The sequence below is a fragment of the Gossypium hirsutum genome, chromosome D11, assembly GCF_007990345.1.
Source record: "Gossypium hirsutum isolate 1008001.06 chromosome D11, Gossypium_hirsutum_v2.1, whole genome shotgun sequence".
NCBI lineage: Eukaryota > Viridiplantae > Streptophyta > Magnoliopsida > Malvales > Malvaceae > Gossypium > Gossypium hirsutum.
Window position 1 is genome coordinate 47,282,325 of NC_053447.1, and position 20,623 is coordinate 47,302,947.

The 20,623-nt window shown below is 35.6% G+C and overlaps 1 protein-coding gene and 1 non-coding gene across 2 annotated transcripts; one reads left to right on the top strand and one right to left on the bottom strand.

The window, feature by feature from the left end:
• The first annotated feature begins 11,922 nt into the window (after nt 1–11,922).
• On the top strand, nt 11,923–12,029 carry LOC121223925 (small nucleolar RNA R71). Its single transcript, XR_005921391.1, has one exon. It is a non-coding gene; the product is annotated as a small nucleolar RNA R71 (small nucleolar RNA).
• Nucleotides 12,030–19,258: 7,229 nt separating this feature from the next.
• On the bottom strand, nt 19,259–19,810 carry LOC121223190 (uncharacterized). Its single transcript, XM_041104307.1, has 2 exons — nt 19,478–19,810; nt 19,259–19,414 (listed from the first exon to the last, which is right to left on the bottom strand). The coding sequence occupies exons 1-2, from the start codon at nt 19,808–19,810 to the stop codon at nt 19,259–19,261; spliced, it is 489 nt and encodes a 162-aa protein (XP_040960241.1).
• Between the last annotated feature and the right edge of the window lie 813 nt (nt 19,811–20,623).

A 20,623-nucleotide genomic window follows, 5' to 3' on the forward strand; every position in this document is an offset into this window, starting at 1 on the left:
CAAAGTATGCATGAATGCATGAATGTGAAAATTGCCACAGTAAACATAACCACCTTTGTATTGCCAGACCATTTAGAGAGAAATTTATACTTCAGTACTCAGCAATCTTCTTTATCTAAAAAATTGTTCAAGTTTCATTAGTTTTTTTAGCAAAGGTAGTGCAAAAAATATTGCCCTAAAAGCAAAATTTCATCTTTTGCCTAAACTCAATTTTCCTTGTAACCTTAGCCCTTTTTTTATTTTTTTAACATTATGGGGCTCAGCTCATCACACGATTCTTTGAATCGACAATCACAGTGGAGCATACACCGAATTACTAGGTACTCAATCATGTCACAATTTGAATGGAACTCACTCATGAAGCTATGGTTCTTAACTTAGAAGATGGATGGAGCAAACAAATACCTCCTTAGCTACTCAACCTATTACTTCAGTGGAATGCCCCTAAATTTCTTTTTCTTTATTTCACACTCTTGTCTAAGCTTGCTTTTCTAACCAACAACGCGATGGAGCAAAAAAATTTTTGCTGATCTATTTGGAAATTCTAAACATTTGAGTGTTTTATGACATTTCTTTGGGTTTCCCTAAGCATCGCCACTTATTAATTGTTTGCGTATTTCCCTGGTAATTTTACTGAGTTTAGCTTCAAGAATTTCTAAATTTCCTAAAAGAAACGCACTATGGTCCTATTGTAATTGAAGATAGGACATCTCATTTCTAAGGTTCGATTCTCAGGAAAAATATCCTAAGCTAAATTCGCCTAATCCACTGTCACATCATTCTACGTTTATTGAAGAATTAAGCTCATCATCGAACATCATAGGTAAAAAATACACTCATGATCGACTAACCATGCCTTGGCAAGTATGTGTGTCATGGAAAAATAAACATGCTTGACTAAATACGTAATACATCCTAAATGCCCAACACACCCCCAAACCTAAGTGATGCATTGTCCTTAATGCATGAATTTACATGTAATATGAATACAATGCTATGGTAAAACAAATATATTTACAAGTAAAATGTCATAGCAAAATATGAATGCATGATGCAATAAGGGGAAGAGAACTCCTCTGGCTTGGAGTTTGGTTATGGTTGCTTTAATGTCTACGAGTAGACTTGTCTGTCGAATGCTTAAAATGCATCTTTCTTTGTAACGATTATAGTGGCACGTCCTCATTTTCTTTGTCGAACTCAGTGATCTCAGTAATGATACGGTGGATTTCACGGTCTTGTCCGGACATTACTTTAATTAGCGTAAGTGGGACAGCTTAAGTACTATCTTTTGGTGGTGCAGGTGTAGGGGTTGCTTCTTCTGTCCCCTCGTGATCGGCCACTATATTGACTGATTCAGTCTTGGTGGCTTCTTCTTTAGGTACTTGGGTTTTTTCTGTAGCAGTGGGTTCGGTGCTTGCAGGCTTTGCCCCAGCTAGCTCTGTTTTGTTCGTCCCTTCCTCAAAAAATGCCTACAGTTTCTTAAGAAATTTAGGGAATGCAGGCATAAGCTTGGTAAAATTCTTCTAAAGGGACCTCTTTAGGGCAGCATCTCGCTTCTCCACATAGGCCCAAAATTCTTTCATGCACCTTTTCCACATCCACAACAATTTAAAGTTGCAGAGTCTTGAAGAGAGTGAGTTGCTATTGCAACCAATCGAGTGAATTGAGCACTTGCTGTTCAAATGGACAATTGGATGTAGAAGATTTTTCCATTGCAAAAGTCTGTGTGGAAGCTGTAGATGTTGAGCTATGTGGTTGTTGCCACGATAATTCCTCTCAAGATATCTTAGCCGTAATTATCATTGTTATTTCCCCTTTATTTGGGGTTACATCCTCGCTTGGTTACACTAATACGTTGACGTGCTGGCAAAGTACAATGACTAGTGATAGGAAGTTGAGACTGTAAGAGTATGCCCAAAGATCAATCATGAGATGATTGTAATAACATACTTGATTTTTCATGTTTATTAATATAAGACGATACCATTATTGTTTCAGTTTCTTTTCTGTATGTATAAATAAATTGTTTTCATAATAATGTCCTGAGAATAATATGATTATTCTTAAAAGGTCCTTAGTCAAGTATTATTGTTGGCTAGGACAACAATAATGCATTAAGGCTAACATGTAGTTGATTGATGATAAAGAGTTGTCATTGATATGGAGTGTCAAAATCAATGCATGAATATGTGTGTTAGAGAATAACATATTGGACTGACCAGCTATGAGTATGTTTCTTGGATTATTATGTAATTGTCACAACATTACTCATAGTGATTAATATGTATATGATACTCAGACTTGAGATCATCATTATCCCAACATCGTGAGTTGTATATTTTGATACCGTAAAATGTACACCGTAACTGGTTGTTCTATAAAGGCTGATGTTGGATATACCACAATCTATGTAGAGGGCTATGGTTGATCAATATAGGATACGTCCCTCCTACATAATGGGAGTAATATCTTAGGCCACTTGATTGAGTGAGACTAGAAATGCATGGCCATGCTCAAATATGTTGATATGAGATGTCATACTTATTTGTATATCATAGTCTACTCCACATATCAAGGAACATGGGATGGACTATGCAAGTGTGATTATTCCATGACTTGTGTCCATTCCAAAGATAAAAGGACTTAAGGATTAATGCATGAAAGGTTAATCACAAAAGGTTATGACGAATCATGACTTCTTGTAACTTAGGTAGGAATGATGCATTGCTAGACGCCACTCATTGTTTGTAACATTAGAATCGTTCTAGTATTACTGCTAACGTTACAAGAACCTACAAGGTCACACCCTATGGTTGAAATGAACGGAATAAAACATAGTTGGTATAGTGTTTGATTGCCACATGAATTAAATTAATTATAGAATTAATTTAATTGGGCAATCAAATATCGAACATATTATATGTACAAGAATGTTTTATACATAATGGAACACAGTTCTATATATATATATGAATTTAGTTCGTATATAAATTTAAATAAATATAGTTTACCGAAATCTTTGTTATAATTAATGTAGTTATAATTTTCGGTTAAAAAAATTATTGTATTTATTTATTTTAATTATGATTATTACGTTCTGATAAATATATATATACCAATTTAAAAAACCCTAAAAAATCTTACATATTTTTGCTTGTGAGGTCTAGCAGCTGTCAAGCAAAGTTTTCTCCAAAATAGTTTTGGAGATTTTCTTCCGTTCATTGTCAAACTGGGTGGATTACGTAGAGGTTAGAATCATAAAAGGTTGCAGCTTGGTTCGATAGTAGATCAGAGTTCTCATTAATGAGGCGTCACTATCTACTCAGATTGAAATTACGGTAATTTTGAAACCATTATTTCACCCCTATTCGTTCCTCGCACATAGATCCATGGGTTGGATCGTCGGAATTATTTTTTTATTATTAATTTTTGCTGCGCTATGGGGGTACCGGTGTTCCACCAGAGACTCCCCACGTTTTTCTGCATACAGTGGTGGACTTCATTGAAGATTATCTTGCCCACATTAATCTATCGACCGGTCATTATGGAGTGTAGCAGTAGCATCCTCTCCTTGGATACTGTACAGTTATGGGTGGAGGGGATTAATCAGGTCTTCAAAAAATGGTACCAGACTCTATAACTAGGCTTTAGTGATACCCTGTCAGCTGTGTAGCAGTCCTGCCAAGATATAGTCCACAGGGTTCCTTCAACGCAAAGGTTTTTGAAGACTTGGTTTAGCCCATCTGAGGCGATGATTGTAGCAAACTGAGACTGCTCATCTTATACATCTGAGAGCCCAAATTGGGCATTGGTGTTGTCTTCATCAAACAACACAAATGCCCCTCTAGCATAGATGAAAGCGTTGTTCGGCAAGGTGATGTGAACGTAGAATTCACGAACAAGCTTGCTCTAAATATCCTCGAGATGTAGGCAAAATATTTGCCAGACGTGCTTTTCCACCAAGGAAGAGATAGAGGCATCATATCCCATGAAAGGTTTATCCTTGAAGAGAAAACCTTTTTTGAGGAAAAAAAATCTCTTTGATATATTGTTTTTATACTTATCTTCTATTGCGGCATTTAAAAATGTTCGCAATGACACAATGGTTGTTTGGGGGATAAGCGTCCTGGCCATTATTGTGGTTTAGGTGAGGGAAATCGTTGATTGAGAGGAAAAATGATTAAGGGGAAATGAATAGTTCTGTGGGACACAATGGTTTGGGTTATTTTGAGGAGAAGGGAATTAGGGCAAATGTAAAATTATAGGCAGCACTGTAGGCAGTAATTATGGCCTGACGTGGGTGATTGGATAGGCGTGCGATGGGAATTGGAGGGAAATAGAAAATTTGAGGCAAAGTGTTTTGGGGAAATTTCTATTGGGACTAACTACTGTAGATGGGCCCTAACCTCTTAACTTTCTTGAAAGACTGGGCCTGCTCATCCCTCCTAACTATCTCCTTTCTCAAAAGCCACACAACCATTGCCATGGCACTACCTTCTATTATGTTCATCCTCTCACTTATTCCTAAATAACATCTGCACTATAAAGTAAAAAAAATTTATTAAATTGAAAAAATAAGATAAATGAAATAACTATGAGAAACTTAAAAATTGCATAAATAAAATGAAAAAAGTATTGAGATGCTGAGGTTAAACATCTCGGAGGTCAAACTATTTGTCTCGATCCACATGAGCACCACAGTAGTGCTTTAAACATTGTCCGTTGACTTTAAATGTGACCCCCATCTACATATCCTGGACATCAAATGGTCCATGAGGGTATACTTTGGCTATTTCAAAAGGACTTGACCAACAAGATTTCAGTTTGCCAAGGAACAATTTCAACCTTGAGTTGAAAAACAACACCTGTTGTCTTGGTTCAAATTGTCATGGCATAATTCTCATATCATGCCAGTGCTTGGTCTTCTCTTTATAAATTTTAGCGTTGTCATATGCTTGTGCCATGAATTATTCTATCTCATTTAACTCAAGCAATCTTCTATTTCTAGCAGCTTTCTAATCCATGTTCAATCGCTTCACAACCCAGTATGCCTTGTGCCCTAACTCAACCAGAAAATGGCATGGTTTTTTGTAGACCACCTTGAATGGTGACATTCCTAACAGAGTTTTGTAAGCAGTGCGATATGCCTATAAGGCTTCATCTAATCTTAAGGACCGATCCTTACGATTTGGATTAACAACCTTCTCCAAAATTTGCTTAATTTCACTATTGGAAATTTTAGCTTACCATTCATTTGTGGATGATACGCCATGGCAATCTTTTTTCTTACTCTGTACCTTTGCAAAGCATTGACAACTAGCTTGTAATTGAAGTGAGACCCCTCATCATTGATGATGGCTTGAGGTGTACCGAATCTAATGAAGATGTTCTTATGTAGGAACTTCATCACTGACTTGGCATCATTGGTAGGTAGAACTATGGCTTTTAGCCATTGGGAGACATAATCTACTGCCACAAGTATGTATAAGTTGCCGAACGAGGGCGAAAATGGACCCAGAAAGTCTATCCCTCAAACATCAAACAACTCGATTTCCAAAATATTTTGCACTGGCATTTTGTGTCTCCTTGATAGGTTGCATGTTCTATTACAAAAATAGCATGTCTTACAAAATTCATGGGCACCTTTGAACAAATTCAGCCAATAGAACTCAAATTGGAGTACCTTTGTTGCGGTTCTTACTCCTCCAAAATGACCTCCATACGGGACTGAATGACAATGTTGTAATACACTGTTCATCTCTTCATCACAAATAATCTTCGAATTATTTGATCAGCACACTACTTATATACATAAGGCTCATCCCAGTAGTAGAATCCTGCATCATGCAAGATCTTTTGTTTGCTCTAGCTATTCATATCAGGTGGCAATAGTCCACTAACTAAGAAGTTTACAATATCGGCATACCAGGGCAATGCCATGGCAATTAACAACTGTTCATCTGGGAAGTCTTCTTAATAAGCTTGATATTGCCGTCTTCATTGCCAGCTTCTAATCTTGATAGATGATCTGCCACTTGATTTTTGGTTCCTTTTCTGTCTTGAATCTCTAAATCAAACTCTTATAGCAAGAGTATCCACCAAATCAGTCTCAACTTTGCATCTTTCTTGGTCACCAAATACTTAATGGCAGAACGGTCTGTTTAAATCATGACTTTGGTACCAACTAAATATGATCAAGATTTGTCAAATATAAATACCACAGTAAATAGTTCCTTTTCGGTGGTGGTGTAACTAAGCTGTGCATCAGTCAGGGTCTAGCTTGCATAGTAGATCGCATGAAATATCTTCTCTTTCCTTTTCCCCAACACTATTCCCATGGCATAATCACTGGCATCACACATAAGCTCGAATGGCAATGTCCACTCAGGATCTATTACAATCGGTGCAACCACCAATTGCTTTTTTAACTCCTCAAAAGCAAACAGACCAGCTTCATCAAAGATGAAAGGTTTATTCTACTCCAACAAAGCACACATGAGTTTAGATATCTTTGAGAAGTCCTTAATGAATCTTTCATAAGAACCTCCATGGCTTAAGAAACTTTTAATGCCCTTGACATTGGTAGGAGGCAAAAACTTTTCTATCACATCAAATTTTGCCTTGTCAACTTCAATTCCTTACTACGATACCTTATGTCCAAGAAAAATGCCTTTAAGGATCATGAAATGACATTTTCCCCAATTCAAGACACGGCTCATTTCTTCATGTTGACGAAGAACCAATTCTAGTTTTTCAAACATCCTTCAAAATTATTCCCAAAGACAATGAATCATCCAAAAAGACTTCAAGAAAATTGTCCACCATGTCAGAAAATATTGCCATCATACAATGTTGAAATGTTGCCTGGGCATTACATAAATTGAATAACATTCTTCTAAATATGAAAGTACCATATAGACAAGTGAAGGTTGTCTCCTTTTGGTCACTAGGAGCTATAGCAATCTAATTATACTCTGAATATCCATCCAAGAAGTAGAAAGAGGCCTTCCCAACTAATCTGTCCAACATTTGGTCAATAAAAGGCAAGGAAAAGTGATCCTTTTGAGTTGCCTTATTGAGCTTGCGATCCCGTGACAGTGTGAGTCAGTATAAGCTCATTGTTATCATTACTGACCACTGTGACACCTCCCTTCTTGGGCACACACTATACATGACTCACCCATGAGCTGTCTGAGATCGAGTAGATAATACTTCCATCAAGCCATTTGATTATCTCTTTCTTAATAACTTCCTTCATGACAGGATTCAACCTTCTCTGTTGTTCAATAGAATTGCCTGGCAATCCTCCAATAAAATTTTATGCATGCATAGAGTAGGGCTAATTCCTTCGATGTCAAAAATTGTCCATCCTAATGCCTTCTTAGATCTCCAGAGAACTTCCAACAACTTTACCTCTTGATCGGGTGCCAACTCCACAGAAATAACTATCGGCAAAGTGTTGTTTTCTCCCAAATAAGCATATTTCAAATGTAATGACAAATGATTCAACTCTAGTGTGAGAGGCTCCTCTATAAATGCTTTAGGAGGATTGAATGTGCGAGCCGATAAGTCCAAGGACTCAAAATTTTTCCCTAGTCTATCCACAATCTGCTTTGCCTCCATGAAATCACTAAAATCTCCAACAGTCTCTACTTTATTTAGCTCAATCAAATTTGTATCACTATCTAAATTGCCATGGAAAAATATTGCAAACTCTTCTTCCACTATTATTTCTAGCAAAACAATGGCCTGGAAATTAACCCTCATCAGGATATTTTAGGGCATCGACTACATTGAAAGTGATCTGCTGATCATTCACCCTCATGGCCAGTTAACCTTTTTGCACATCAATCAAAGTTCTACCTGTAGCAAGAAAAGGTCTTCAAAGAATAGTTGGCACATATTTGTCAGCTTCGCACTCTAAAATAATGAAGTCAGCTGGAAAAATGAACTAATCTACTCTTACCAATAGTCTTCAATTTTACGTTCTAGATGTGCATAGGATCAATTACCTAACTGCAATGTTATTATAGTAGGTCTTGCTTTTCCAATTCCAAACTTCCTAAATATAGACATGGACATTAAGTGGATACTAGCTCCTAAATCATACAATACCTTCCCAATATAATGATTTCCAATTGAGAATGGGATACTAAAACTCCCTTGGTCCTTCAACTTATTTCCAAAGTACAGGGACTACTCTACAACTTTACACTCTCCAGTGAGAGAAACTGCTTCGAATTCTTCCAATATTTGTTTCTTTAACAATATATCTTTAATGAATTTCACGTAATTGGTCATTTGCTTCAAAGCTTCTACCAACGGTATGTTCACGTGAAGTTGTTTAAGGACATCCAAAAATCTTTTGAACTAGTGATCTTATTTACGATTGTGAAAGTGCCAAGGAAAAGGTGGAGGTAGTTGACCATCAATTGTTGAGATTGTTTTGTTGTGGCATTTCTGTCGACAAAATTACCTGATTCTGCTTCAGTAGTGCTCCATTTAGCCTTTTCATTTGTGGTGTGCTTTTCAGGTTGTTCTAAGATTTTTCCATGGTTGAGATCTGAATTGTCCATTTCTGCAATCACATCTTTAACAACTTCATCCAGATGAGTCACACTTCTGAGAGTGATTGCCTTGCAATGCTCTTTTCCCTATGATATTGTATTCTTGATATCACTTGGAAGAGTTTCTTGTGGACTCAAACTCAAAACATTTGCTACATATCCCAATTAATTCTCAAGGGCTCGTAGGGATGCGGCTTAACTCTAAATCACGACATCATTCTTGGCCATATATTCTTTCAACAGAGATTCAATAAATGATGAAGATGGTGCCTAACCTTGTTAGACATTTTGCCTCAGCATAGGTTGATTATAACCAGTCAGTGCACTCTCAGCATTTTGTCTAACAACAGTGTTTGAATTCCCAGTACTTTGATTATTCCAACCAAAGTTTGGGTGTTTGTAACAGCTTAATTTTTAGTGGTGTTGGAAACAGTGGTTTTGAGACCATAATTCTGACGCAATAATTTGTAAATATTATTCAATTAATATTTATGAGAACTATAAAGTCGTATTAAATTTTGGTTAGGAAATTTTATCATTTAGATATTTTAATAATTAAAAATGACTGAATCGTAAAAATTGCAAAAGTTGAGTAGTTAAATTAAAGGGGCTAAAGGGGTAATATAACCCATAGTAATTTAGTTAGTGGAATTGAATGATGATTTGCATAAGTGGATGCCTTAATTAAGCTTAAACATAGATTAATTAAAGTTAATTAAGAAAGTTATCAAAATTACAAAAATACCATAGTATATATATTACTAAAGAAAGATGATATTTCTGAAATCTTACCATCTTCCTCATGGCATAGCCAAGAAAACCTAGGATTTTCATAGTTTTTCAATTGAAGCCTTAATTGGTAAGTGTTTTAATGCCCTTTTTTGTAATTTTTATGTTTCTGAACTCGTATTAGCTTAATCTAGCTATTTCAAGGACTAATTTGTGAAACTGTTAAATATTATAAATGTTTCCATTGATGAGTTGAGTTATTCTCTTAATTTTATGAAGGATTATGAAGTTTTATTATATTGGTGGACTATTTTGAAAAGTGATATTTAGTGATTTTAATGTTTAAGGACTAATTTGATAAAATGATAATTTTTTTGTATTTAGTGTGAAATACTAGTAGATAAGGATTGTTAGAAGAACATGGAATGTTTAGTTGAAATTGGGTTTAAAGAAAAATGGTTAATTTACTTAAGGACTAGATTGAATACAAGTGAAAAATTATGGGTGATTGTGTAAATTGTCATAAAGGACTTAATTGTAATAAGTGATTTATTTTTACTATTGAATTGTTTAATTGAATGAAACTATTATGTTAGATCGAGAACGTATGGACGATCGTGGGAAAGGGAAAATCGCAGAGTAGTCCCTGTACTGTGGAAAATTCTTCAAATTAGTCTTGTACGTTCGTATACTTACTCAAACCACTAATGATTTTTATATTCTATGTAAATGTAGTCTTATTAAATGTTAGCTCAAATGTTTATGTTATCTTAGAACGAAAATGAAATACTGAATATACTGAATTGCTGCTTAAACGATCAACCCTACTGAAATATATTGTATGTTAATTAAATGAGTAAAAGCTCATTGATTTTCAGAGTGTTACTCAACTAAGCGTTACCTACTGATATACTGACTAAACCTCAACCGAGCAATATCTACTGATATACTAAATAAAGCGGAACTGAGAGTTATTTACTGATATACCCAGTAAGCTCCATCGAGTATTATCCATTAAATATACTGAACTACTGTACTGATTGTTAAACAGTGATCAAGGTTGCATATTGTATAAATCTCTATATTTGTTTTGAATCGATTACTATGACTAAGCTATATCCAAGCTTACCTATATTGGTTCATTTTGTAGATTACGTTTTGAAGGCTTAGAGGATCGGATCAACACCAGAAATCACACTGTTCAGGAGACCTGTGGTCGATTTTGTCTTAGTTTGGTATATATGGCATGTACTAGGATTTCTTTTGTATGTTTGATATTAAATCCTAGTGGAGCAAGTATACTTAAGTTGTGCTATTTGATGGTGATGAAAGAAGCATGTTTGCTTACTTTAAGTTAAGTGTTCGTATTGAATGAGATAATATTCACATTAGATATGGATATGGTATGAAATGGAATAGGTATTGTTGATGAATAACTATGCTTTTTATATGTGATTTTGAAGTTGAAATGTTTTGAAATATTTTGTAGTGTCAATGAAGGCACATTGGTTTGATATATAGGTTGAATTTATTGGCATGTTTAAGTGTGTTTGGAGATGGTTTTTGACCTATGAAATTTTGTAATTGAATGTGTTTAGCTACCCAAAAGAAACGGGTGAAATTTGAGCAAGGAATTTGTCATTTTTGTGCACACATGGCCTGGGACATGGGCTGTCACACAGCCGTGTGAAGCACAAGGGCAAACCACACGAGCATATGCCCAGAGCATGTTTAAAAATAAATAGTATAGGTGCAGTTTTTACACGGGCAGACACACGACCTACGATACGGCCGTGAGTGTATTTCGACTGTTACACGGGCTGACACACAGCCTGTGACACGGGCGTGTGATCTAAATCAGAGAGTTACATGGTCCATCCACATGGGCTGGGCTCTATCACACATCCTGGACACACGGTCGTGTGACCCCTGACTTGAAAATTTTCAAATTCTTCCTAAATATTCTGATCTATTCCGGTTTGGTCCCTAAACGTCCGTAATTTATTTTTAAAGCTTCGAAAGCTCAATTTAAGGTCGAACTGAATGGTCTCTTTCATACTAAATATTACTTGTGATTATGGAATTGAATTGATTATTGAATATAAATTATTATTAACTATTCCAACTTTACTTGTAAGATCTTGTATCCTACTCCAGCAATAGAAACGAGATAAGGGTGTTGCAGTGTTGTTTCTATCTGGGATTATAAGTGTTGGAATAGGTATTATTATTCTGGTTGAAAGTTACCCATGTAGTAAATAGATGCTAGGTTTGATGGAAATTTATCAAACACGTGGTCTTCACCACAATAAACACAAGATGACTCAGCTAATTTCAGCTCTTGGACCGCGGCCGGCTTCCACATTGTCTTGATCATATTAGCTAGAGAAGATACCTGGGATGTCAATTAAGTGATTGCATCAAGCTCAATGGTACTAGCAACTCTTCTGCAAATCCCAACTCGTGTGGTAGGATACTAATAATCATTGTTACCAATCTTTTCCAAAATCTCATATGCTTCGTTGTAGGATTTATCCAACAAATAGCATTGGCAGATGCATCGACTACCATCCTTGTATGTGCATTTAGCCCATTATAAAACATCTCCATCTAAGTCCAATGCTGGAAACCATGCATAGGACATTTCCTAAGTAATTCCTTAAATTTTTCCTAGGCTTTGTACAATGTTTCATCCTCTGATTGGCAAAAAGATGTTATGTCACTTCTGAGCTTGTCATTCATGTTTTATGGATTATACCGCAGTAAAAACCTATTGCAAAGGTCATTCCATAAGGCCACTATTCATGATGGAAAAGCATTAAGCCACACTCTTGCACGATCTCTTAAGAAATATGGGAATAGTTTGAGCCGCACTATGTATTCAAGAACACACTGTTGTCGAAACGAATCACAAACTTCTAGAAAAAGTCTCAAATGTAGTCTCGGATCTTTATTTGGCAAGCCACTAAACTATCCAACTATTTGCAGAATCTAAAACATTACCGATTTTAACTCAAAATGATGACCTTATATGCATGGTATGACTATCCCTGGATTCAGGTCATCCAAAAGTGGAACTACATGCTCTTGAATTGGCTTATCTCTGTCATCTGTCACTTGATGAATAGTAATATTAACATCTGTCACTCGATGAATAGCCATATTACGTAATTCTCTTCTCCGTCTTCACAAAGTTCTCTTGATATCTGGGTTAAAAGGATACTCTTCGTTAACATGAATGCCTCCACTCATGTATTGACAGTAAACCTGTAGAAATCACGTAACAACTAAGTTAAGTAAAACTAATGAAACAAAATAAAAAATAACAAAACCAAATTGCACCAATTGTCAATCCCCAACAAGAACGCCAAAAACTTGTTGGTAGCACAGCGGATATGTAAGTCGTGCAAGTATACACGTCGAACAAGTAATAAAGTGATGAGTGAGATCGTCTCCATAAGGACTATATAAGTATAATTTGGTCAAGTTATTATAGTTAAGTTTGATTAATGCTAAAACAAAATAATAAGAAGAATGTAGTGGCAAAATGAGAAAATGATGTTGTAAAAAATGTGAAAAACAAAACAAGTAAACGGAACAAGAATGACAAGGCAAAATCACTACGAAAAAGGGTAGAGGAACTACAATGTTGATTAGGACGGCTAGGATTACTAATGAACCTACCTTTACTAACTATTAATGCCACATCAAAGTTGTGAATATTTTACTGCTTGATAGGTTTCTACAGTAGGCTTTTTCTCTCAAGAGAATGACCTTGGGTTACCTCCCCTAGGGCACTATATGTCTATAGGCTTTAAGTTCGACTACCACTAATATTTCCTACCTTCTTTCATATGAGGCAAGGCTCTATGTCTATAGGTTGCCACAAATAAGTGATTAATCATTCACTCATATTATCCAACTTCTATCCAGTTAACCTAACCCTATCAGAATTGAGTTATCTAAACTACATCACATTCGTCAATGTACAACCTGTATATGACATGAAATACCATTGAATAAAATAGTAGAACAAACCAAACTTAAACTTTAAACATTAATAAAAATAAAAGTTTCATCAAAGTAATCCCAAGCCTAAGAGATTTAGCTCATGGTTGGGCAAATCAAGTTTGAGTTTAATATGATAACCAACATCATCAATAACAAATAAGCTTTAAAAGAAGCACGATAAGAAACAAAGGAGGAAATATGAGATGACGGCTTTCGCCTATCCAACTTTCAACACAGGCAGCGCAATGTCTTACGAATGCCAAAGATGATTGCAGTCGTTTTCTCCTTCTTCTATCGCCCTTTTTCTTGGCTCCTACGTAATACTTTATATTTCATCCAAGGCTGTTGTCCCAGTCTACTCTAGGCTGCTCTCCTCATTAGGGTTCCTTGCTTGGCTTTTATAAGTTTCACCTTCTAAGGTAGGCCCACCACGATCCTTCCTCTCTTTGCCAGGTAGATATATCTGGCACACGTACATGTGGGGCTAAGAGCAGTATGCATTAAATGCTGACTAAGAATCTTCTCGGCATTGTAATGGAATTTGTGTTCGCAAACTTTCCATACTTTTCCATGACAAACCTTTAACATTTTCTCTTTTTTTCTACACTCTACACTTGTCAAACAATCACCAAACAAATGCATCCCACAAGCAGTTAAAAGCAACATGTAATAACAATCAAGCACAATCCAAGCTCTTCAATATAATGCTTTAAAAGTGCTAATGTAATATCCTAAAATGCAACTAAAAACACTTATGTATAGGTAATTAACTAAGTCTAAGGGCATGAAATATAACTCTTTTCAAAAGCTATCACATATGGGCTAACTTCATAACAAACATTGTTTCTAAGCATCACTTTGATTGCAACATACTTATATGATAATTGAAATTTTTAAAAATCATACAAGATTGACCTCACCCCCTTTAAAAAGAAGCAATGTCCTCAGTGCAAAATAACGAAGTAGTGAATGAAAACTATACACTAGGTAGGACTCAAACAAGAGAGGTGAGTCATGAAGACTACTTAAGTACCAAGTCTTTCTTGAAAAATCCAATCCTTAGACATGTACATTTACATTGCCACACTAGAGAACAAAAATTTAATGGAAGAACATTGGCTTATTTTATTCCTAATTTTCAAATTATTCAAATTTATTATGCATAAAATAAAATATTCCTAAAATAGAATAAATAAAAGTCTTAAAAATAATACTAAAGGAAAAAAATTCCCCCTTTTATTCGTTTGAATCACTTTCCTTGTCTTGCTCCTTTGCCTTTTCGTTCTTGTTTGAATTCACATCCTCTTCTTTCCATGACTCAAAGATATGATCTAGGAACTCAGGAATAAAATTGTTAGAGATATTTTTAAAAGTATTCCTTATGGAATCATCACTAGTTTTCGCATATTTCCAACAAGCCTGTTGTTGGTTATGCATAAATTTCCACATATCCATCATAGTTGAAAATTCTGATTTCTTCATAATGTTTGAAGAAGTGGGCATTGGGATGGTCAACTCAAGATGAACACTTCGCTCAACTAGTTTAGCAATATTTGGTTCCACTCTCGGTTCAGGGCTGTTTGGTTTGCCTTTATATTTTGCTTCTTCTGTTTGATTTACTGAGTTAGCTTCTGGTTTAGATTTGGTTGATGATTCATTGGATTCTGGTTCATTCAGTTCATTCGGGTCAATTTGATTCAACTGCTCAACATTCTCTACTAACCTTTCAAGATCATGTCTTGTTATGCAACCTTGAACATAATAGCCCTTCAAGTTTGCCTTTGATTTGACTTGGGCTCGCAAACACAGTGAAGTAATCAATGATGGAAAGTAGGTACTTTCTGCCTTTTTCCTACCACAATCTTAGATTTCTTCGAGAATAAATTTCCCAACATTGATAGACCTTTCTATCATAATTGCATACAATAAAAGTATTCGTTCTATCGAGATGGTGGAACGATATGACATAGGCATGAAGCTATGTCAAACAAAGTATAACCATATCTTAGCCACTGGTTTTAGGTATTTCCTTCAACAAGAATGACTATCGTACTTTGTTATAATACATTGGGATACCAGATTTGAAATAACATTAAGTACTTGTTGAAGAAAATTCCAATTTATATTTTTTCATCATGGGAAAGTACTCATCTTCTTCAACATTAGGTAAGTTAAACTAATCATTAATGGACTTAGAAGCAAGGGGTACCTTCTAAATACAAACAAGAACCTCAGTAGCATCTAGCGTGGTCAAAATAGCATAGAACTCTCACACTAATTCCTCTTCAGGCATTGATCGTGCATCATAAAATTGATTCCAATTTAAGGCATCAATTGTTTTTCGAATTGACAAAGGTACAATTATCTTGTCATTACTCTCCAAATTGAAACCATTTTCCAGCACCACGGGTTAATTTTTGAAGATGGAATCTAATATTTCCCTTGTTTCCTCGTCTTGAATCGCGATTGGATATTTGGTAGAAATCTTTGAAGATCTAGTTCTCTTTCGAGACATGATAACTTTTCCCGAAAGAAAAGAAAATTTTTAGCTTTTTAAGGTGAAGGTTACGACGACAATAGGATTACGGTGGAAAACAAGGTAGATAATGACGATTGTTGTGGCGAAAAGGTTTGCGGCGGCAATAGTAGGGTTCTAAGTCAAGGAAAAAATTTTGGGAGGAGTTTTAAGGATTTGGGGCCGATAGAAAAGAGAGAAAATAATTGTTTAGGAGTTGTGGAGAATATGATGGTGGTAAGAGGAAACTAGGGCAAATTTTGGCAAATTTTTAGCTAAAATAGATACTTGTGTGGCAAGGCATGGCGGGAATTATATGTAGTGACAAATTTAGGGTTTCAGGGGGCCTATGGACGGTAATAAGTGGGTATTTTCTCCTCTTTATTGTTTAAGACCTCAAGCCCAAATTACAATTATTTCTTGTACTTAAGAAATTAAATTGCACTACAAAATATAAACTGATTAGTACTTGGGCCAATCGGACCCTTTTATTCAACACAAATAATAAAATTAAAATTAAATTGAAAATTTTCTCTTCGGCTACATAGAAAATTTCTTCTCAAAAAATTACATCAAATTAAATTCCTAGGAAAGGTTGGAGGGGCCACTAATGGTCCCACTTAAGTTCCAATCTCCTTAGAAAGAATTAATTTCTAAATATGCCATTTATTCAAATTAATTACATGAAAAATGAAGGGTCTATTAAACTGAACGAATTTTCAATTCGCTCAACTTCACCATCCCAATAGTGCTTGAGACGTTGACCATTAACTTTAAATGTACCTCCCTTTTTATTGTGTAATTCCACCACTTCATATGATAGACTTTGTGAATGGTGTATGGTCCAATGCATCGAGATTTGAGCTTTCTAGGGAATAACATGAGCCTTGAATTAAATAACAAAACTCTTTGACCTTCTCTGAATTCTCTAGGTTCAATACGTTTGTTATTCCATCTCTTAGTTTTTTCTTTTTACATCTTGGCACCTTAATTCTTCCAACACATCAAGCTGTAGCGTTCTTCTCTCACTAGCTTGCTTTAGATCTAGATTTAATTGTTTCAAGTCTAAGTAAGTTTTATTTTCCAACTCAACTGGCAAATGACATGCATTTCCAAAGACTAACTGATAATGAGTCATTTCTAAGGGTGTCTTGAAGGTTGTTCAATAGGCCCATAGAGCATGATTGAGCCTTCGGGACCAACCTCTTCAATTAGGTTGAACCATTTTATCAAGGATTCCTTTGATCTCACGGTTTACCTGTTCAACTTGCTCATTTGGTTGTGGATGATATGTAGTGGCAATTTTGTGTTTCACATCATACTTGTCAAACAACCACTTAAGCCACTTATTTACAAAATGAGATCCTTCATCGCTAATTAGAGCCCTAAGAGTCTCAAACCATGTAAATATGTGCTTATGTAGGAACCGCATGACAACCTTAGCATCATTCGTTGGGTATGCCTTGACTTCCACCGACTTGGATACATAATCAATAGCCACTAGGATGTACCTACTATCATAAGAAGAAGGAAACAGGCCTAAAAAACCAATGCCCAATTGTCAAATAATTCTACCTCTAGGATGTTTTTCAAGGTTGTCTTATCCCTTCTTGATATGTTTCTAGTCCTCTGGCATCTATCATAATTTTTCACGTATATATATGCTTCCTTAAACATTGTAGGCTAGAAAAATCCAGCTTGTAAGATCTTTGTTGCAGTGTGGGAACCACTAAAATGCCCCCCAGTTGGAGATGAATGGCAGTGGTATAGAATCTTGTCAATCTCACTTCCACCTACACGCTTCCTGATTATATTATTTGCATACTGTTTAAACAAAAAACGGCTCCTCCCAGAAATAATACCTCCTATCATGAAGAAATTTGTTCCTTTTTGGTATGTAATTCTAAACGGCATTATTCCACATGCTAAATGATTTTCAAAATTAGCAAACAATAAAGTTTCATTGATTCGAGTTACCTCGAACACATGCTCATCTGGGAAATTTTCATTAATTGAAACAAGTGAATGAGTTACCTCATTTTGTTCCAATTTCGATAGATGGTCAGCTACTTGATTTTCAACTCCCTTTCTATCTTGGATCTTAAGGTCAAATTCTTGAAGTAATAGTATATATCGAATTAACCTCGATTTAACATCATTCTTTGAGATTAAGTATTTGATGGAAATTATTGAAAAATCTTTAATAAACCTTCGGTAAAAACTGACATGGCCTAAAAATTTCAAACTCCTTTAACAGTGATTGGCGGCGGAAACTTTTCAACCAGATCCACCTTTGCTTTGTCAACTTCGATTCCTCTTCTAGAAATTTTGTGTCCTAAGACAATCCCTTCTATAAACATAAAATGACATTTCTCCCAATTAAGGACAAGATTTGTCTCCTCACATCTCTTTATTACCTTAGCCAAATTACTCAAACAAACATCATAAGTGTTAACAAAAATAGAAAAATCATCCATTAATACCTCAACAAAATTTTCTACCATATTAGTAAATATTGCCATCATGCATCGTTGAAATATGGCAGATGCATTACATAAACCGAAAGGCATTCGCTTAAAAGCACAAGAACCATACGGGTAAGTAAAAGTAATTTTTTATTGGTCTTTCGGGGCTACAACTATTTGGTTATATCCCGAATATCCATCTAAGAAATAGTAATATTCGTTACCTGCCAGTCAGTCCAACATCTGATCCATAAAAGTTAGCAGAAAATAGTTCTTCCATGTGGCTTTGTTCAATTTTTTGTTTTCTATACAGATTCTCCAACTCGTGACCATCCTCGTTGGGATAAATTCGCTTTGTTCATTCTTGAAAATCTTGATTCCACCTTTCTTTAATACACACTGTACCAGACTTACCCATGAACTATCTGAGATGGGGTAGATAATTCCCGCATCTAACCATTTGATAACTTCCTTTTGAACAACCTCTTTCATTATTGGATTAATTCTCCTTTGCCCATCTATTCTAACTCGCTCGCCCTCCTCTAAGATAATCTTGTGCGTATAAAAGGATGGGCTTATTTCTCGAATATCAACTATGGTCCAACTGATCACCTTTTTAAATTTCTTTAAGACTTCAACCAGTTACTTCTCTTGGTTTTATGTTAGTTCTGTTGAAACAATCACGGGCAAAGTAGAACTATTAGCCAAATAAACGTATTTCAAATGGGAAAGAAGTACGTTAAGTTCAAGTTTGGATGGATCGTCGATTGAGAACTTTGATTGTGTGTTTTCTTGAGCTTCCAACTCTAATGGTTCAAACCGTGCTATTGAACATAGTCTCTCGGATTGGCTTTTACTTTCATTACCTTCTTTATATTCCCATGGCTAAGACCCTAAAGTTTTTCCAATGGGTTTTCTTCAAAATTTCTTTCCCACTCCATAGAAACTAAGGTTTCTAGCTCTTTCATCACTTAACATTCTTCTATCGGATCAGGGAACTTCATGGCTTTAAGAACATTAAACTTCACTTGGTTATCTTGAACTCTCATGGTGAGTTCACCTTTTTGCAGGTCTATTAATGTTCTTCCCATGGCTAGGAAAGGTTTCCACAGGATGATCAATACTTCCTAATCTGTTTCAAAATCTAAGATAATAAAATCAACATGAAAAATAAACTTGTCTACATGTACCAAGACATCCTCGATCTTTCCTTTTGGATATGCCAAAGATCGATCCTCTAATTGAAGTGTCATAGTCGTGGGTCTTACTTCACCTATGCCCAACATCTTAAAAATAGATTTTGGCATCAAGTTGATGCTCGCTCCAAGATCACATAAAGCTTTACCACTGTAAGATTCTCCAATATTATAGGGTATAGTAAAGTTTCCGGGGTCATTCACTTTCAGAGGTAGCTTGTTTTGTAGGAACACACTGTGCTCCTTCGTTAATGCTACAGTCTTAAACTCACTAAGCCTCTTCTTCTTGGACAAAATGTCCTTCATGAACTTGACATAATTGGGCATTTGTTCTAAAGCTCCTACCAATGGTATATTGATATGAAGCTACTTTAAAACATCCAAAAACTTCTTAATTTGCACCTCCTATTTCTGCTACTTGGATCTTTGTGGATACAAAAGTGTTGGATCCTTAGCTTGAATCAGACAACTTTTCTGAGAAATTAGATCTGCATCGAAAAAAGGTGTTAGCTTATCAGAATTCACTATTTTAGATTTTACCTCTTCAAACTTTTCAACATCTGGTTTTTCTGGTGTTGGAATCTCAACTGTCGGTTGATTTTCTGTGTCACTCGACAAGGTTCATTGTAGTCTATTACGAAGCTCTATAGCTTAATTGACCTATTTGGTTCTCTAGATTTTTTAGTGTTGCTGCTTGACTTTGGATTAATGCATTATTTTTTGGGCACTGAACTGAGAGTGAAGTGAGGGCTTCTACTTCATGCACTCCAACTACTCATCTTCCTAAAGCTACTCGATTTGTTGGCCACTGGTAATTATTACTAGATATTCTCTCAATGATCTCGTATGCCTCATTATAAGACTTTGATAAGAGAGCACCATTCGCAGAAGCATCTACCACCAGCCTTGTGTGTGCATTGAGACCATTATAAAATGTCTCCAACTGGATACAATATGGAATCCCATGTTGAGGGCATTTACGTAGTAGCTCTTTGAACATTTCCCATGTATCGTATAAGGATCCATCCTCAATTTGCTAGGTGGGAACTACTTTACTAAAAAGCGTTCAGCTAATTCTTGCCATGTTGAAATTGAATGTGGTGGCAACGAATTAAGCCATGCTCATGCTCGATCTCGTAA